Source organism: Schistocerca nitens, chromosome 6 (genome assembly GCF_023898315.1).
Source record: "Schistocerca nitens isolate TAMUIC-IGC-003100 chromosome 6, iqSchNite1.1, whole genome shotgun sequence".
Lineage (NCBI taxonomy): Eukaryota > Metazoa > Arthropoda > Insecta > Orthoptera > Acrididae > Schistocerca > Schistocerca nitens.
The window spans coordinates 631,267,770-631,287,787 of NC_064619.1; the positions used below are offsets into that span (position 1 = coordinate 631,267,770).

The 20,018-nt window shown below is 46.8% G+C and overlaps 1 protein-coding gene across 2 annotated transcripts in view; it reads left to right on the forward strand.

Moving 5' to 3' along the window:
• The window catches only part of LOC126262817 (cytochrome P450 6k1-like), a 197,334-nt gene that overhangs the window by 136,616 nt on the left and 40,700 nt on the right, over positions 1–20,018 (forward strand). For both annotated transcript variants that reach the window (XM_049959663.1, XM_049959662.1), the window contains one exon: positions 17,484–17,722. In XM_049959663.1, coding sequence (XP_049815620.1) covers positions 17,484–17,722 — 239 coding nt within the window. The remainder of the gene's footprint in view (positions 1–17,483; positions 17,723–20,018) is intronic.

The following is a 20,018-nucleotide window of genomic DNA, read 5'->3' on the forward strand; positions in this document are numbered from 1 at the left end:
ACTACTGTCGACAGATTTTCGATTGGGTTTATGTCTGGGCTATTCTCAGGTCACGAGAGGACAGTAACAACATTTCCATCCAAAAATCTTCCCACATACTTAGCCTAATGTATGGCGCACCATCATGCATAAAAACATAATCTTCACCATTAAACAATTCCTTATCAGGAGACAGACGTCTCTTTTTTAACACGTTGAGGTACTGTCCTTGATTCATAGAACCTTCAACAGTGTACAGGTTAATTCCTTATCAGGAGACAGACGTCTCTTTTTTAACACGTTGAGGTACTGTCTTTGATTCATAGAACCTTCAACAGTGTACAGGTTCCCTGTACCCTTCCATGAAAACTCTCCCCGACCGTAACTGAAGTAAGATGTGTCACAGTTTGGCGTGCATAGTCGTAATAAAGGTACTTCGATTCCCTACTCCTCACATACTGGCTGTTCTTAGACAAGTTTTGATAGTCGTTTGGACCATACCCACAAAAGTTCGAGATCAACATTTGGAAATGAGTTTATTTAATGAAATGTGTACTAATGCATAAATTATTAGTAAATACCCGTTGTCAGTCATTGAAAATTCAAAAGTTCTGTATGGATTTCCCCCAATTTAACCACTTCAACTCCCTTCCTGGGGTGATCTGGGGCGTAGATCGGGATCGACGTTCTGGTAGGCCAATTTGTACAAAACGCTCCTTGTAGTTCCAGCTTACACAATCGCACCATTATCCTTCAACTGCACAGACATTTTTCGAGAACAGCAGAGAGTCGGATCCAAAGTACATCCTTCACGGCAGTTGCTGTGACTTCAAGCCCGACTCCGTCGTTGTTGATATCACATAACAACAGAATCATTATCCTAATAGCAGATAAACAGAGACGAATTTCATAGACATTGATATTAATTATTTAAAAAAGTAAGTGAGTGTTAATCCGTAAGTCAGTTGTATCAGTAGCACTTAATTTTTCCTTCCAGTGAGAACTTCAAGTCAGATAATACAACCAGAGTGACTATATGTTGCCTCAGGGTTTGTATGTGGAGTAACATTTTCTTCCTTTCTTTTGTCACATCTTGACGTTACGTGACTTATTTACATAAATACGGTTTATGAGAGCTACAAATGAGAGTAAAGACTATAATAATTTACTCAGGTAAACAAAATGGAAACTAGATCTGCTGAAGCGTAACAGACGATTTTCGTGTGGTTGAAAGTCACTTTAAGTTGAGGGTATCTCGTTTCGTGTTATCGCGCAATAGGGGTGAGAGTGTCACTGATATGATACAAGATTTGGGGTGGCAGTCACTGAAACAAAGGCGGTTTTCTTTACAGCGAGATCTATTTACGAAATTTCTATCACCAACTTTCTCTTATGAATGCGAAAATATTTTGTTGACACCGACCTAGGTAGGGAGAAATGATCATCATGATAAAATAAGAGAAATCAGAGCTCGAACGGGAAGATTTAGGTGTTGCTTTTTCCTGCGCGCCATTCGAAAGTGGAATGGTAGAGAAGTAGTATGAAAATGGTTCGATGAACCCTCTTCTAGGCACTTAAGTGTGAATTGCAGAGTAACCATGTAGAAGTAGATGTAGAGATTGCATGTACAGGTGACATTTATTTCCACGGCATCTAAGTGCTAACCAGTATTACCATTAATCTAACTCCAGTTAGGAATCAGACCTTCACAAGTTAGTGGCATTTCGCTATTGCGATCGATCTGAACTTTTGCTGTACTGATCTGCGAACGCACGTCAGTGAGTTTATTCTGTTCTGTTTTCTGTACCGGAAAACGAGTTTGAGAAATTCTCCCACAGAAATACTTTTGCTCCTTACTATTAATTATGTTACTTACACCGAAGAGCCAAAGAAACTGGTACACCTGCCTGATATCGTATAAGGCCCCCTCGAGCTGTCCATAAATCGTAAGAGTACGACGGGGTGAAACAGCACGATGCGAGGTATCCCAGATATGCTCACTAATGCTCATATCTGGGTAGTCTGGTGGCCAGCGGAAGTGTTTAAACTCAGAAAAGTGTTCCTGGAGCCACCCTGTAGCAGTTCTGGACGCGTGGGCTGTCGCATTGTCCTGCTGGAATTGCTCAGGTTCGTCGGAATGCATAATGGACATGAACGGATGCAGGTGATCATACAAGATGCTTACGTAGTTGTCACCTGGGCAGAGACGTTTCAGGGGTCTCACATCACTTCAACTGCACACCATTACAGAGCCTCCACCAGCTTGAACGGTCCCCTGCTGACATGCAGGATCCTTGGATTCATGAGGTTCTCTCCATACCCGTACACGTCCATCCGCTCGATACAATTTGAAACGAGACTCGTCCGACCAGGCAACATGCTACCAGTCATCAACAGTCCAAAGTCGGTGTTGACTGTCCCAGGCGAGACGTAAAGCTTTGTGTCGTTCAGTCATCAAGGGTACACGAGTGGGCCTTCGGCTCCAAAAGCGCAGATCGATGATGTTTCGTTGCATGTTTCGCCCGCTGACACTTCTTGATGGACCAGCATTCAAATCTGCAGCAATTTGCAGAAGGGTTGCAGTTCTATCACGTTGAACGATTCTCTTCAGTTGTCGTTGGTCCCATTCTTGCATGATCTTTATCCAGTCGCAGCGATGTCGAAGAGCAGAGGTTTTACCGGATTCCTGATATTCACGATACATTCGTGAAATGGTCATACGGGAATATTCCCACTTCATCGCTACCCCGGAGATACGGTGTCCCATCGCTCATGCGCCAACTGTAGCACCACGTTCATTCTCACTTAAATTTTGATAAACTGCCATTGTGGCGGTATTAATCGATCTAACAACTGCGCCAGACACTTGTTGTCTTATATAGGCGTTGCAGACTGCAGCGCCGTATTCTGCCTGTTTGCATATCTTTGTATTTTTATGCCTATATCAGTTTCTTTGGATCAAATGGTTCAAATGGCTCTGACCACTATGGGACTTAACATCTGAGGTCATCAGTGCCTTAGACTTAGAACTACTTAAACCTAACTAACCTAAGGACAGCACACACATCCATGCCCGAGGCAGGATTCGAATGGTGGTTCAAATGGCTCTGAGCACTATGGGACTCAACTGCTGAGGTCATTAGTCCCCTACAACTTAGAACTAGTTAAACCTAACTAACCTAAGGACATCACAAACATCCATGCCCGAGGCAGGATTCGAACCTGCGACCGTAGCGGTCTTGCGGTTCCAGACTGCAGCGCCTTTAACCGCACGGCCACTTCGGCCGGCTGAAGGATTCGAATCTGCGACCGTAGCAGCAGCGCGGTTCCGGACTGGAGTGCCTGGAACCGCTCGGCCACTCCGGTCGGCTTAAAGCAAAGATTATATCAACAATTGTATTCTGTGTTTTGTATGTGTGGGTGTGGGTGTATCTGTGTGTCGCTTGGATCATGTCAGTCAGGCGTAAGGAGATAATTTAGCTGCCTGATATTTAGAATAATTACATTCGCTCAGGTTGGAAGTTACACCTGGTAAGTGGAATTTGACGGAAGAGAAGTGGCATCTTTTCTGTCTACATTCTGTTGTGGTGCCCACGTGGGGGTGGTGATACAAAATCATTAAGTATCTGTGACATATGGTATACTCCTGCTGTCGGAGTTAAAATACATGGTGCCAGGAGAGGATATTGATTCTAATCATGTTGGTTAATTTCCGTCGGAGCTACTGCAGAACATGTTAAGTGGTAAGAAGCGCCATGAACCTTCATGACACTGTGCTAACCAACATGGAAGCAGCAGTGGCGACTAAACAGTCAGCAGTCAGAGAAGTGAGAGACACTTAAGACTATTACAAGAATATTGAACTGAATGTGTACTGACTTTGTTTTTTCTCACACCACGGAACTTGAAAGTAAGTGTCTAACAGCTTGAACTAATTACTGTGCTTGGAGGATATTGGGTTGCCTTGTGACCTGTGTTTTTCTCATACGGTTTCACAGAATGTATATGTAAATAATTGTGTAAAAGTTTTGTTTAATTAGCTTATGTAATGCAGTTTCGTTTTTTCAGTCTTATTTCGCTCCAGTGAGGTTAGGCCGGCAGGTAGTTGGATTTCACAAAAACTAGAAAAACAAATCTCGCCAAATTGTTAAACTTTGTGACAAATCATTTCCTATGTATGAATAAAACAAAACTCATAAAACTGGACAAATTTGTAAAATATTTATAACTCGGCGTCTGAAAAAAGTACTAGATCAGCCCATCATTGTGGAAGATGAACTTACACCTACTTTCTGTGTCTTAGACTTAATGTAGCATTGTTGTCCTGAGCTGGCGGGTAACTTTGTGATAATTAATGTGTATTCCAAACTCCTAGTACCTAACTGCACATAAAAACTACATTCCTATCAAAACTGAAGCTATAAAGTTCCATATATGTGGAATTTAAATGTCACAGTAGATATTGCAAAAATGTCCTTAAGTTGCCCACTTCTACGCTACCACTCTTTTTCTCATTCCTAGATAATTTTTCTCTCTACAAACTGCCCAGCTGAACAGTTTTGTTGCGTTGTTCAAGAGGCCACCTTTCCCCTGAGCGTTTTTAGAGGAAGTAGTAGCAGTCATTTAGCTCCATGATTGCCTGGGGATATACTACTCACAAGGGAACATCCCCATCGCACCCCCCTCAGATTTAGTTATAAGTTGGCACAGTGGATTGGCCTTGAAAAACTGAACACAGATCAATCGAGAAAACAGGAAGAAGTTGTGTGGAACTATGAAAAAATAAGCAAAATATACAAACTGGGTCGTCCATGCGTAAGATAGGCAACATTAAGGGAAATGTGAGGCGAGGAGCGCCGTGGTCCCGTGGTTAGCGTGATCAGCTGCGGAACGAGAGATCCTTCGTTCAAATCTGCCCTCGACTGAAAATTTTGCTTTCTTTATTTTCGCAAAGTTATGATCTGTCCGTTCGTTCATTGACGTCTCTGTTCACGGTAATGGCTTCAAATGGCTCTGAGCACTATGGGACTCAACTGCTGAGGTCATTAGTCCCCTAGAACTTAGAACTAGTTAAACCTAACTAATCCTAAGGACATCACAAACATCCATGCCCGAGGCAGGATTCGAACCTGCGACCGTAGCGGTCCTGCGGTTCCAGACTGCAGCGCCTGTAACCGCGCGGCCACTTCGGCCGGCCTCACGGTAATAAGTTTAGTGTCTGTGTTTTGCGGCCGCACCGCAAAACCGTGTGATTAGTTGACGAAAGGACGTGCCTCTCCAATGGGAACCGAAAACATTTGATCGCAAGGTCATAGGTCAACCGATTCCTCCACAGGAAAACACGTCTGATATTTTGTATACGACACTGGTGATAGCATGTGCGTCACATGACAGGAATATGTTGTCGACCCACCTAACTAGTACACTTGGCGAATGGGTGAAAAGATTCTTCTACCTTGCCCGATTTAGGTTTTCTTGTGGATGTAATAATCACTCCAAAAAAAGTGATGAAAACATAAGAGTTTTTCACATAAACTGAAAATAAAAAGTTAAAATTTGCGGTCGAGGGATGATTTGAACTGAAGACCTCTCGCTCTGCAGCTGTTCACGCTAACCACGGGACCAGGGCGCTCCTCGCCTCACATTGCCCTTAATGTTGCCTATCTTACGCATGGACGACCCAGTTTGTATATTTTGCTTATTTTTTCATAGTTCCACACAACTTCTTCCTGTTTTCTCGATCGATCTGTGCTCAGTTTTTTAAGGCCTATCCACTGTGCCAACTTATAACTAAATCTGGGGGGGGGGGGGGGGGGTGCGATGGGGATGTTCCCTTGTCAGGCACAAACCTACATTTCTGAACAAGCCTGTTGCAACTGACTTGTGGCTGCTGGATAGAGGTAGTCCACTAACGATAGTTGGCTCTCAGCGTTCGCACACTCCACCGCCATGTAGCACACCTTCGGTTTTCTTACATTTTTATTCAGGTTTTTAGCGCTCTTCCAGTATCAGCGATTATCCAGTTTCCCCATTATATGCGCCGCCATTAGATGGCTAGCGAACATCAATACCATACCAGATTCGCCTAAACCGCAGCAAGCACAGAATGGTCACGTTTTCTGGGATTCGCGTTACAGAGAGCGAGTGGGTTTTGAAATGTCAGAGACGCGTCGCGCCACACACGACTTTGTATTTGTCTCACAAGGGGAGCAAACCGCAAGTGGACTTTTGTAGTTTGGTGTTGTGAAGTTCAGAACTCAAATACACCTCTCCCAAAAAGTTCGATGCAACTCTCAAAAATTCTCGAGAAAATCGTTTTTTAAGTTTTCCGATCACGTCTAATATTTTTCGACAAACAATGTGGCTCTGTGGTAGAGTGCTCGCTCTCTTGGGGGAGGGGGGGGGAGGGGGCGGATGAATTCAAATCCTGTCAGACCCAGCTTTTAAGTGAAAATACATCTTTTATGACTATTTGCGTGAGGCGTAAAATAGTAAAAGACAGAAAAAATAATTTTTATTTTTTTAGTTACACAATCTTCGTTAAAATTCTTTTACACGGCATCGGTAATCAAGAATTTTTGTTTGTAATGAATACTGGATTTCTGTGCCCAATATACAATTGTTGTTGTTGTTGAGGTCTTCAGTCCTGAGACTGGTTTGATGCAGCTCTCCATGCTACTCTATCCTGTGCAAGCTTCTTCATCTCCCAGTACCTACTGCAACCTACATCCTTCTGAATCTGCTTGGTGTTTTCATCTCTTGGTCTCCCTCTACGATTTTTACCCTCCACGCTGCCCTCCAATGCTAAATTGGTGATCCCTTGATGCCTCAGAACATGTCCTACAAATCGATCCCTTCTTCTAGTCAAGTTGTGCCACAAACTTCTCTTCTCCCCAACCCTATTCAATACCTCCTCATTAGTTATGTGATCTACCCGTCTAATCGTCAGCATTCTTCTGTAGCACCACATTTCGAAAGCTTCTATTCTCTTCTTGTCCAAACTATTTATCATCCATGTTTCACTTCCATACGTGGCTACACTCCATACAAATACTTTCAGAAACGACTTCCTGACACTTAAATCTATACTCGATGTTAACAAATTTCTCTTCTTCAGAAACGCTTTCCTTGCCATTGCCAGTCTACATTTTATATCCTCTCTACTTCGACCATCATCACTTATTTTGCTCCCCAAATAACAAAACTCCTTTACTACTTTAAGTGTCTCATTTCCTAATCTAATACCCTCAGCATCTCCCGACTTAATTTGACTACATTCCATTATCCTCGTTTTGCTTTTGTTGATGTTCATCTTATATCCCCCTTTCAAGACGCTATCCATTCCGTTCAACTGTTCTTCCAAGTCCTTTACTGTCTCTGACAGAATTACAATGTCATCGGCGAACCTAAAGGTTTTTATTTCTTCTCCATGGATTTTAATACCTACTCCGAATTTTCTTTTGTTTCCTTCACTGCTTGCTCAATATACAGATTAAATAACATCGGGGAGAGGCTACAACCCTGTCTCACTCCCTTCCCAACCACTGCTTCCCTTTCATGCCCCTCAACTCTTATAACTGCCATTTGGTTTCTGTACAAATTGTAAATAGCCTTTCGTTCCCTGTATTTTACCCCTGCCACCTTCAGAATCTGAAAGAGAGTATTCCAGTCAACATTGTCAAAAGCTTTCTCTAAGTCTACAAATGCTAGAAACGTAGGTTTGCCTTTCCTTAATCTAGCTTCCAAGATAAGTCGTAGGGTCAGTATTGCCTCACGTGTTCCAATATTTCTACGGAATCCAAACTGATCTTCCCCGAGGTCGGCTTCTACTAGTTTTTCCATTCGTCTGTAAAGAATTCGCGTTAGTATTTTGCAGCCGTGACTTATTATACTGATAGTTCGGTAATTTTCACATCTGTCAACACCTGATTTCTTTGGGATTGGAATTATTATATTCTTCTTGAAGTCTGAGGGTATTTCGCGTGTCTCATACATCTTGCTCACCAGATGGTAGAGTTTTGTCAGGACTGGCTCTCCCAAGGCTGTCAGTAGTTCATATATATGTATATAATATACAATTAGAAACAAGAATATGTGTATTTTTCATAAAAATGACTATTAGATACGAGCACATATTAGATGAATACTCTATTTGAAAGACAAAGGTATTCGAGCTAAATGGAAAAAAGGTAATGACCCAAACGAGCCTCGAATTAAGAATTACCAGACTTGAAACTTCCTGGCAGATTAAAACTGTGTGCCCGACCGAGACTCGAACTCGGGACCCTTGCCTTTCGCGGGCAAGTGCTCTACCAACTGAGCTACCGAAGCACGACCCACGCCCGGTACTCACAGCTTTACTTCTGCCAGTACCTCGTCTCCTACCTTCCAAACTTTACAGAAGCTCTCCTGCGAACCTTGCAGAACTAGCACTCCTGAAAGAAAGGATATTGCGGAGACATGGCTTAGCCACAGCCTGGGGGATGTTTCCAGAATGAGATTTTCACTCTGCAGCGGAGTGTGCGCTGATATGAAACTTCCTGGCAGATTAAAACTGTGTGCCCGACCGAGACTCGAACTCGGGACCCTTGCCTTTCGCGGGCAAGTGCTCTACCAACTGAGCTACCGAAGCACGACCCACGCCCGGTACTCACAGCTTTACTTCTGCCAGTACCTCGTCTCCTACCTTCCAAACTTTACAGAAGCTCTCCTGCGAACCTTGCAGAACTAGCACTCCTGAAAGAAAGGATATTGCGGAGACATGGCTTAGCCACAGCCTGGGGGATGTTTCCAGAATGAGATTTTCACTCTGCAGCGGAGTGTGCGCTGATATGAAACTTCCTGGCAGATTAAAACTGTGTGCCCGACCGAGACTCGAACTCGGGACCCTTGCCTTTCGCGGGCAAGTGCTCTACCAACTGAGCTACCGAAGCACGACCCACGCCCGGTACTCACAGCTTTACTTCTGCCAGTACCTCGTCTCCTACCTTCCAAACTTTACAGAAGCTCTCCTGCGAACCTTGCAGAACTAGCACTCCTGAAAGAAAGGATATTGCGGAGACATGGCTTAGCCACAGCCTGGGGGATGTTTCCAGAATGAGATTTTCACTCTGCAGCGGAGTGTGCGCTGATATGAAACTTCCTGGCAGATTAAAACTGTGTGCCCGACCGAGACTCGAACTCGGGACCCTTGCCTTTCGCGGGCAAGTGCTCTACCAACTGAGCTACCGAAGCACGACCCACGCCCGGTACTCACAGCTTTACTTCTGCCAGTACCTCGTCTCCTACCTTCCAAACTTTACAGAAGCTCTCCTGCGAACCTTGCAGAACTAGCACTCCTGAAAGAAAGGATATTGCGGAGACATGGCTTAGCCACAGCCTGGGGGATGTTTCCAGAATGAGATTTTCACTCTGCAGCGGAGTGTGCGCTGATATGAAACTTCCTGGCAGATTAAAACTGTGTGCCCGACCGAGACTCGAACTCGGGACCCTTGCCTTTCGCGGGCAAGTGCTCTACCAACTGAGCTACCGAAGCACGACCCACGCCCGGTACTCACAGCTTTACTTCTGCCAGTACCTCGTCTCCTACCTTCCAAACTTTACAGAAGCTCTCCTGCGAACCTTGCAGAACTAGCACTCCTGAAAGAAAGGATATTGCGGAGACATGGCTTAGCCACAGCCTGGGGGATGTTTCCAGAATGAGATTTTCACTCTGCAGCGGAGTGTGCGCTGATATGAAACTTCCTGGCAGATTAAAACTGTGTGCCCGACCGAGACTCGAACTCGGGACCCTTGCCTTTCGTGGGCAAGTGCTCTACCAACTGAGCTACTGAAGCACGACCCACGCCCGGTACTCACAGCTTTACTTCTGCCAGTACCTCGTCTCCTACCTTCCAAACTTTACAGAAGCTCTCCTGCGAACCTTGCAGAACTAGCACTCCTGAAAGAAAGGATATTGCGGAGACATGGCTTAGCCACAGCCTGGGGGATGTTTCCAGAATGAGATTTTCACTCTGCAGCGGAGTGTGCGCTGATATGAAACTTCCTGGCAGATTAAAACTGTGTGCCCGACCGAGACTCGAACTCGGGACCCTTGCCTTTCGCGGGCAAGTGCTCTACCAACTGAGCTACCGAAGCACGACCCACGCCCGGTACTCACAGCTTTACTTCTGCCAGTACCTCGTCTCCTACCTTCCAAACTTTACAGAAGCTCTCCTGCGAACCTTGCAGAACTAGCACTCCTGAAAGAAAGGATATTGCGGAGACATGGCTTAGCCACAGCCTGGGGGATGTTTCCAGAATGAGATTTTCACTCTGCAGCGGAGTGTGCGCTGATATGAAACTTCCTGGCAGATTAAAACTGTGTGCCCGACCGAGACTCGAACTCGGGACCCTTGCCTTTCGCGGGCAAGTGCTCTACCAACTGAGCTACCGAAGCACGACCCACGCCCGGTACTCACAGCTTTACTTCTGCCAGTACCTCGTCTCCTACCTTCCAAACTTTACAGAAGCTCTCCTGCGAACCTTGCAGAACTAGCACTCCTGAAAGAAAGGATATTGCGGAGACATGGCTTAGCCACAGCCTGGGGGATGTTTCCAGAATGAGATTTTCACTCTGCAGCGGAGTGTGCGCTGATATGAAACTTCCTGGCAGATTAAAACTGTGTGCCCGACCGAGACTCGAACTCGGGACCCTTGCCTTTCGCGGGCAAGTGCTCTACCAACTGAGCTACCGAAGCACGACCCACGCCCGGTACTCACAGCTTTACTTCTGCCAGTACCTCGTCTCCTACCTTCCAAACTTTACAGAAGCTCTCCTGCGAACCTTGCAGAACTAGCACTCCTGAAAGAAAGGATATTGCGGAGACATGGCTTAGCCACAGCCTGGGGGATGTTTCCAGAATGAGATTTTCACTCTGCAGCGGAGTGTGCGCTGATATGAAACTTCCTGGCAGATTAAAACTGTGTGCCCGACCGAGATTCGAACTCGGGACCCTTGCCTTTCGCGGGCAAGTGCTCTACCAACTGAGCTACCGAAGCACGACCCACGCCCGGTACTCACAGCTTTACTTCTGCCAGTACCTCGTCTCCTACCTTCCAAACTTTACAGAAGCTCTCCTGCGAACCTTGCAGAACTAGCACTCCTGAAAGAAAGGATATTGCGGAGACATGGCTTAGCCACAGCCTGGGGGATGTTTCCAGAATGAGATTTTCACTCTGCAGCGGAGTGTGCGCTGATATGAAACTTCCTGGCAGATTAAAACTGTGTGCCCGACCGAGACTCGAACTCGGGACCCTTGCCTTTCGCGGGCAAGTGCTCTACCAACTGAGCTACCGAAGCACGACCCACGCCCGGTACTCACAGCTTTACTTCTGCCAGTACCTCGTTTCCTACCTTCCAAACTTTACAGAAGCTCTCCTGCGAACCTTGCAGAACTAGCACTCCTGAAAGAAAGGATATTGCGGAGACATGGCTTAGCCACAGCCTGGGGGGATGTTTCCAGAATGATATTTTCACTCTGCAGCGGAGTGTGCGCTGATATGAAACTTCCTGGCAGATTAAAACTGTGTGCCCGACCGAGACTCGAACTCGGGACCCTTGCCTTTCGCGGGCAAGTGCTCTACCAACTGAGCTACCGAAGCACGACCCACGCCCGGTACTCACAGCTTTACTTCTGCCAGTACCTCGTCTCCTACCTTCCAAACTTTACAGAAGCTCTCCTGCGAACCTTGCAGAACTAGCACTCCTGAAAGAAAGGATATTGCGGAGACATGGCTTAGCCACAGCCTGGGGGATGTTTCCAGAATGAGATTTTCACTCTGCAGTGGAGTGTGCGCTGATATGAAACTTCCTGGCAGATTAAAACTGTGTGCCCGACCGAGACTCGAACTCGGGACCCTTGCCTTTCGCGGGCAAGTGCTCTACCAACTGAGCTACCGAAGCACGACCCACGCCCGGTACTCACAGCTTTACTTCTGCCAGTACCTCGTCTCCTACCTTCCAAACTTTACAGAAGCTCTCCTGCGAACCTTGCAGAACTAGCACTCCTGAAAGAAAGGATATTGCGGAGACATGGCTTAGCCACAGCCTGGGGGATGTTTCCAGAATGAGATTTTCACTCTGCAGCGGAGTGTGCGCTGATATGAAACTTCCTGGCAGATTAAAACTGTGTGCCCGACCGAGACTCGAACTCGGGACCCTTGCCTTTCGCGGGCAAGTGCTCTACCAACTGAGCTACCGAAGCACGACCCACGCCCGGTACTCACAGCTTTACTTCTGCCAGTACCTCGTCTCCTACCTTCCAAACTTTACAGAAGCTCTCCTGCGAACCTTGCAGAACTAGCACTCCTGAAAGAAAGGATATTGCGGAGACATGGCTTAGCCACAGCCTGGGGGATGTTTCCAGAATGAGATTTTCACTCTGCAGCGGAGTGTGCGCTGATATGAAACTTCCTGGCAGATTAAAACTGTGTGCCCGACCGAGACTCGAACTCGGGACCCTTGCCTTTCGCGGGCAAGTGCTCTACCAACTGAGCTACCGAAGCACGACCCACGCCCGGTACTCACAGCTTTACTTCTGCCAGTACCTCGTCTCCTACCTTCCAAACTTTACAGAAGCTCTCCTGCGAACCTTGCAGAACTAGCACTCCTGAAAGAAAGGATATTGCGGAGACATGGCTTAGCCACAGCCTGGGGGATGTTTCCAGAATGAGATTTTCACTCTGCAGCGGAGTGTGCGCTGATATGAAACTTCCTGGCAGATTAAAACTGTGTGCCCGACCGAGACTCGAACTCGGGACCCTTGCCTTTCGCGGGCAAGTGCTCTACCAACTGAGCTACCGAAGCACGACCCACGCCCGGTACTCACAGCTTTACTTCTGCCAGTACCTCGTCTCCTACCTTCCAAACTTTACAGAAGCTCTCCTGCGAACCTTGCAGAACTAGCACTCCTGAAAGAAAGGATATTGCGGAGACATGGCTTAGCCACAGCCTGGGGGATGTTTCCAGAATGAGATTTTCACTCTGCAGCGGAGTGTGCGCTGATATGAAACTTCCTGGCAGATTAAAACTGTGTGCCCGACCGAGACTCGAACTCGGGACCCTTGCCTTTCGCGGGCAAGTGCTCTACCAACTGAGCTACCGAAGCACGACCCACGCCCGGTACTCACAGCTTTACTTCTGCCAGTACCTCGTCTCCTACCTTCCAAACTTTACAGAAGCTCTCCTGCGAACCTTGCAGAACTAGCACTCCTGAAAGAAAGGATATTGCGGAGACATGGCTTAGCCACAGCCTGGGGGATGTTTCCAGAATGAGATTTTCACTCTGCAGCGGAGTGTGCGCTGATATGAAACTTCCTGGCAGATTAAAACTGTGTGCCCGACCGAGACTCGAACTCGGGACCCTTGCCTTTCGCGGGCAAGTGCTCTACCAACTGAGCTACCGAAGCACGACCCACGCCCGGTACTCACAGCTTTACTTCTGCCAGTACCTCGTCTCCTACCTTCCAAACTTTACAGAAGCTCTCCTGCGAACCTTGCAGAACTAGCACTCCTGAAAGAAAGGATATTGCGGAGACATGGCTTAGCCACAGCCTGGGGGATGTTTCCAGAATGATATTTTCACTCTGCAGCGGAGTGTGCGCTGATATGAAACTTCCTGGCAGATTAAAACTGTGTGCCCGACCGAGACTCGAACTCGGGACCCTTGCCTTTCGCGGGCAAGTGCTCTACCAACTGAGCTACCGAAGCACGACCCACGCCCGGTACTCACAGCTTTACTTCTGCCAGTACCTCGTCTCCTACCTTCCAAACTTTACAGAAGCTCTCCTGCGAACCTTGCAGAACTAGCACTCCTGAAAGAAAGGATATTGCGGAGACATGGCTTAGCCACAGCCTGGGGGATGTTTCCAGAATGAGATTTTCACTCTGCAGTGGAGTGTGCGCTGATATGAAACTTCCTGGCAGATTAAAACTGTGTGCCCGACCGAGACTCGAACTCGGGACCCTTGCCTTTCGCGGGCAAGTGCTCTACCAACTGAGCTACCGAAGCACGACCCACGCCCGGTACTCACAGCTTTACTTCTGCCAGTACCTCGTCTCCTACCTTCCAAACTTTACAGAAGCTCTCCTGCGAACCTTGCAGAACTAGCACTCCTGAAAGAAAGGATATTGCGGAGACATGGCTTAGCCACAGCCTGGGGGATGTTTCCAGAATGAGATTTTCACTCTGCAGCGGAGTGTGCGCTGATATGAAACTTCCTGGCAGATTAAAACTGTGTGCCCGACCGAGACTCGAACTCGGGACCCTTGCCTTTCGCGGGCAAGTGCTCTACCAACTGAGCTACCGAAGCACGACCCACGCCCGGTACTCACAGCTTTACTTCTGCCAGTACCTCGTCTCCTACCTTCCAAACTTTACAGAAGCTCTCCTGCGAACCTTGCAGAACTAGCACTCCTGAAAGAAAGGATATTGCGGAGACATGGCTTAGCCACAGCCTGGGGGATGTTTCCAGAATGAGATTTTCACTCTGCAGCGGAGTGTGCGCTGATATGAAACTTCCTGGCAGATTAAAACTGTGTGCCCGACCGAGACTCGAACTCGGGACCCTTGCCTTTCGCGGGCAAGTGCTCTACCAACTGAGCTACCGAAGCACGACCCACGCCCGGTACTCACAGCTTTACTTCTGCCAGTACCTCGTCTCCTACCTTCCAAACTTTACAGAAGCTCTCCTGCGAACCTTGCAGAACTAGCACTCCTGAAAGAAAGGATATTGCGGAGACATGGCTTAGCCACAGCCTGGGGGATGTTTCCAGAATGAGATTTTCACTCTGCAGCGGAGTGTGCGCTGATATGAAACTTCCTGGCAGATTAAAACTGTGTGCCCGACCGAGACTCGAACTCGGGACCCTTGCCTTTCGCGGGCAAGTGCTCTACCAACTGAGCTACCGAAGCACGACCCACGCCCGGTACTCACAGCTTTACTTCTGCCAGTACCTCGTCTCCTACCTTCCAAACTTTACAGAAGCTCTCCTGCGAACCTTGCAGAACTAGCACTCCTGAAAGAAAGGATATTGCGGAGACATGGCTTAGCCACAGCCTGGGGGATGTTTCCAGAATGAGATTTTCACTCTGCAGCGGAGTGTGCGCTGATATGAAACTTCCTGGCAGATTAAAACTGTGTGCCCGACCGAGACTCGAACTCGGGACCCTTGCCTTTCGCGGGCAAGTGCTCTACCAACTGAGCTACCGAAGCACGACCCACGCCCGGTACTCACAGCTTTACTTCTGCCAGTACCTCGTCTCCTACCTTCCAAACTTTACAGAAGCTCTCCTGCGAACCTTGCAGAACTAGCACTCCTGAAAGAAAGGATATTGCGGAGACATGGCTTAGCCACAGCCTGGGGGATGTTTCCAGAATGAGATTTTCACTCTGCAGCGGAGTGTGCGCTGATATGAAACTTCCTGGCAGATTAAAACTGTGTGCCCGACCGAGACTCGAACTCGGGACCCTTGCCTTTCGCGGGCAAGTGCTCTACCAACTGAGCTACCGAAGCACGACCCACGCCCGGTACTCACAGCTTTACTTCTGCCAGTACCTCGTCTCCTACCTTCCAAACTTTACAGAAGCTCTCCTGCGAACCTTGCAGAACTAGCACTCCTGAAAGAAAGGATATTGCGGAGACATGGCTTAGCCACAGCCTGGGGGATGTTTCCAGAATGAGATTTTCACTCTGCAGCGGAGTGTGCGCTGATATGAAACTTCCTGGCAGATTAAAACTGTGTGCCCGACCGAGACTCGAACTCGGGACCCTTGCCTTTCGCGGGCAAGTGCTCTACCAACTGAGCTACCGAAGCACGACCCACGCCCGGTACTCACAGCTTTACTTCTGCCAGTACCTCGTCTCCTACCTTCCAAACTTTACAGAAGCTCTCCTGCGAACCTTGCAGAACTAGCACTCCTGAAAGAAAGGATATTGCGGAGACATGGCTTAGCCACAGCCTGGGGGATGTTTCCAGAATGAGATTTTCACTCTGCAGCGGAGTGTGCGCTGATATGAAACTTCCTGGCAGATTAAAACTGTGTGCCCGACCGAGACTCGAACTCGGGACCCTTGCCTTTCGCGGGCAAGTGCTCTACCAACTGAGCTACCGAAGCACGACCCACGCCCGGTACTCACAGCTTTACTTCTGCCAGTACCTCGTCTCCTACCTTCCAAACTTTACAGAAGCTCTCCTGCGAACCTTGCAGAACTAGCACTCCTGAAAGAAAGGATATTGCGGAGACATGGCTTAGCCACAGCCTGGGGGATGTTTCCAGAATGAGATTTTCACTCTGCAGCGGAGTGTGCGCTGATATGAAACTTCCTGGCGGATTAAAACTGTGTGCCCGACCGAGACTCGAACTCGGGACCCTTGCCTTTCGCGGGCAAGTGCTCTACCAACTGAGCTACCGAAGCACGACCCACGCCCGGTACTCACAGCTTTACTTCTGCCAGTACCTCGTCTCCTACCTTCCAAACTTTACAGAAGCTCTCCTGCGAACCTTGCAGAACTAGCACTCCTGAAAGAAAGGATATTGCGGAGACATGGCTTAGCCACAGCCTGGGGGATGTTTCCAGAATGAGATTTTCACTCTGCAGCGGAGTGTGCGCTGATATGAAACTTCCTGGCAGATTAAAACTGTGTGCCCGACCGAGACTCGAACTCGGGACCCTTGCCTTTCGCGGGCAAGTGCTCTACCAACTGAGCTACCGAAGCACGACCCACGCCCGGTACTCACAGCTTTACTTCTGCCAGTACCTCGTCTCCTACCTTCCAAACTTTACAGAAGCTCTCCTGCGAACCTTGCAGAACTAGCACTCCTGAAAGAAAGGATATTGCGGAGACATGGCTTAGCCACAGCCTGGGGGATGTTTCCAGAATGAGATTTCCACTCTGCAGCGGAGTGTGCGCTGATATGAAACTTCCTGGCAGATTAAAACTGTGTGCCCGACCGAGACTCGAACTCGGGACCCTTGCCTTTCGCGGGCAAGTGCTCTACCAACAATTACCAGACTTGCCCACCTTGTGTATTCTTCAGTGCAGGAACATGTAACTGTGTTTAAAACTTGCTCAGTGTGGAATCGAACCCAGGTCTCTCACACAGCGAGAGAACACTTTATCCACTGACCACCCACGCTACTAGTCGTAAAATACCTACCTTATTTCATTGTAGCAAACGTGTTCGGAAAATGTCAAAGTCGATTTTCTCGATAATTTTTTTAATTTGCAGTGAACTGCTTTCGAAGAGGTATATTTGAGTTCTGAACTTGACGTACGATAAATGCAAAAAATTACAAAAATCCGACTGCTGTGTGATTCCATTCTCAGCTGTAGATATAGTTAACACCGAGAATCAGTAGGGCAGCTGTGGCGGCATGTGTGCATTATTACGTCTGATAGATCTGTGCCGTTAGTTTATGTCGTAGCACTAATTATTCTGTTTTAATGTTTTTATTTCAGGAGAGAGGTATGTTGGGTTTTACGGATTCCGTCGCCCACTTCTGCTTGTCCGTGACCCTGAGCTGATTCGCCACATCCTTGTGAAGGATTTCGGGACATTCCACGACAGAGGACTTTTCATCGATGACGAAGAACCTCTGAACAAACATCTCTTTGCGTTGGGAGGAAAGAAGTGGCGCCAGCTGAGGATCAAGTTAAGCCCTACGTTCACATCCGGCAAACTGAAGGGCATGTTCAAGGTGAGTCGATGCGCGACTCGTCAGCTGTTGTTTTCTGATGTAGGTCAAAGAGCTTTTCTGCAAAAACTGTTCTTGGAAGTTTGGAAACTTTCCCTTATGTAGAGAATGCTGGCAAAGCGGTCGATGACAATAAAAGCCTGTTTGAGCACTGTTTGGAGCCTATAGGTTCTGGATCGATTATCGCTGCCTTAGGATATGGTCTTTTCAAAACCTTACCGTTCAGTCGTCTTACTTTTCTTGCTGGTATACAGCTGTTTCGCTTTAGCGCTCACTGGTGTTCCAATGGGCATTGGAAACTTCATTTACGTTATGCGCTTCAAAGGTGTAAACGGAATATAAATGGAACCTCGCCAGTGCGGAATTACGTCAAAAACTCGCCTACTGTCCGCTCACAGCTAGGTCCTCTCAGAAGGTTCAAAGTCTCACACAAATGTCCCATTCTACTCGTGTGCTGTCATCAAAGTCTTAACGGTCAGTCCAAATCACTGTGAGTTTAGGAGTGAAATGCGACCCAGGGCACCAGCACACAGTCTGCTGAGCAGAGCTGTGCGCCAAAATATACGTCCTAATAACATAGTAGCTCGTTAAAATGTTAGTATAATGTGAGTTTCGGCATTAGGTCAATTCGGTATGCAGATATTTTATTATAAATACACAGTGCCACTTACTTTTGCATGCAGTTCTTCTTTATAAAATAACGGTTGGTCTGGGTTATAGGGGGATACGAGTACTGCTAACATAACGGGCTATTACTGAAATCAAAATTAAATATGGTGCAATCGTTATTAGTGTCACACGTTATAATGTGACCCTCACGTAAAAAGTCTGTATTCCGTAGAGCTGCATATAGCGTTGTGTTTTGACACCCTACATCGATTGTAATTACAGAGCAGCTCTTTACGGCATGCTACAATTACAGATATACATTGTGCAACATCGGTATATGTTTTAATACAGCGTAATTACAGGATTGCTGGCCGAACGGCGTTTTGTCAGAAGCAGTCGATGAGCTATGAACTCGATACAGGTAAAAGAAATTTAATGGTAGATAAAGGTGGAGCTACACAATTATACGGCAAATATGAAGAAATTGAAAATACATCCCTTACAAAACTTTTAACGAACACTGTTTCTAATGCTGTTATTGTGTGTTAGAGAATGAAGTGGTAATTTTTGTAGCCGGCCGGAGTGGCCGTGCGTTTCTAAGCGCTCCAGTCTGGAGCCGAGCGACCGCTACGGTCGCAGGTTCGAATCCTGCCTCGGGCATGGATGTGTGTGATGTCCTTAGGTTAGTTAGGTTTAATTAGTTCTAAGTTCTAGGCGACTGATGACCTCAGTAATTAAGTCGCATGGTGCTCAGAGACATTTGAACCATTTTTGTGATTTTTGTTCTGTTTTCCGCTAGAGAAAGTTTTGATCATATGTTTCTCAAAAGATTATAACATGGAAAATATTTTGCGCTCACAATATGTATTGAATTGATTGCTGGATAATTTTTTAAATACTTGTCCGTAGTTCGACGTTACATTATTTGCAACTGTATCATCTAGATCACTATGATCTTTGCCGACTACGTCTTCAGTTGAACTATTTACCTATTTTGTTCCTCTTCGATCTCGGTTCTGAGTTGAAATGTTTCTTTTCACTTGCGCTAATATTTTTCCACATCGCGTGTATCTTCTTGTTTGTGTGTTCTTTAAAAACCAGAACACTCTCAAGACACATTGTTAGCTACCATCCCGTTTTAGCACAAGTAACTCGCGAACGTAAAACACCATCACATTTTGACTGTAGTGACCAGTCGCACACAGCTGCAAAACAATTTCAATTTTTAAACGATTACAAATTGATCATGTCTTTGCAGATTTGTTAACTATGATTTCATTAAAGAAATGTGTTTTTACAACAAACAAGCTAACTGACACAACGAATATCTTTGAGTTTCAATGATTTATTCTTTAAAAATACAAGTCTACTAGTGGCACTAGTTATTTCAGTACACTTTAACTGGTAGCCAAATTTATTGCTGACTCAAAATATCTCCACGACAGAGGGTTAGTACTTCAAACTGCTAAAGAGTATTAACACATTTCAAAAATGGGTCTGAGCACTATGGGACTTAACATCTATAGTCATCAGTCCCCTAGAACTTAGAACTACTTAAACCTAACTAACCTAAGGACATCACGCAACACCCAGTCATCACGAGGCAGAGAAAATCCCTGACCCCGCCGGGAATCGAACCCGGGAACCCAGGCGCGGAGAGCGAGAACGCTACCGCACGACCACGAGCTGC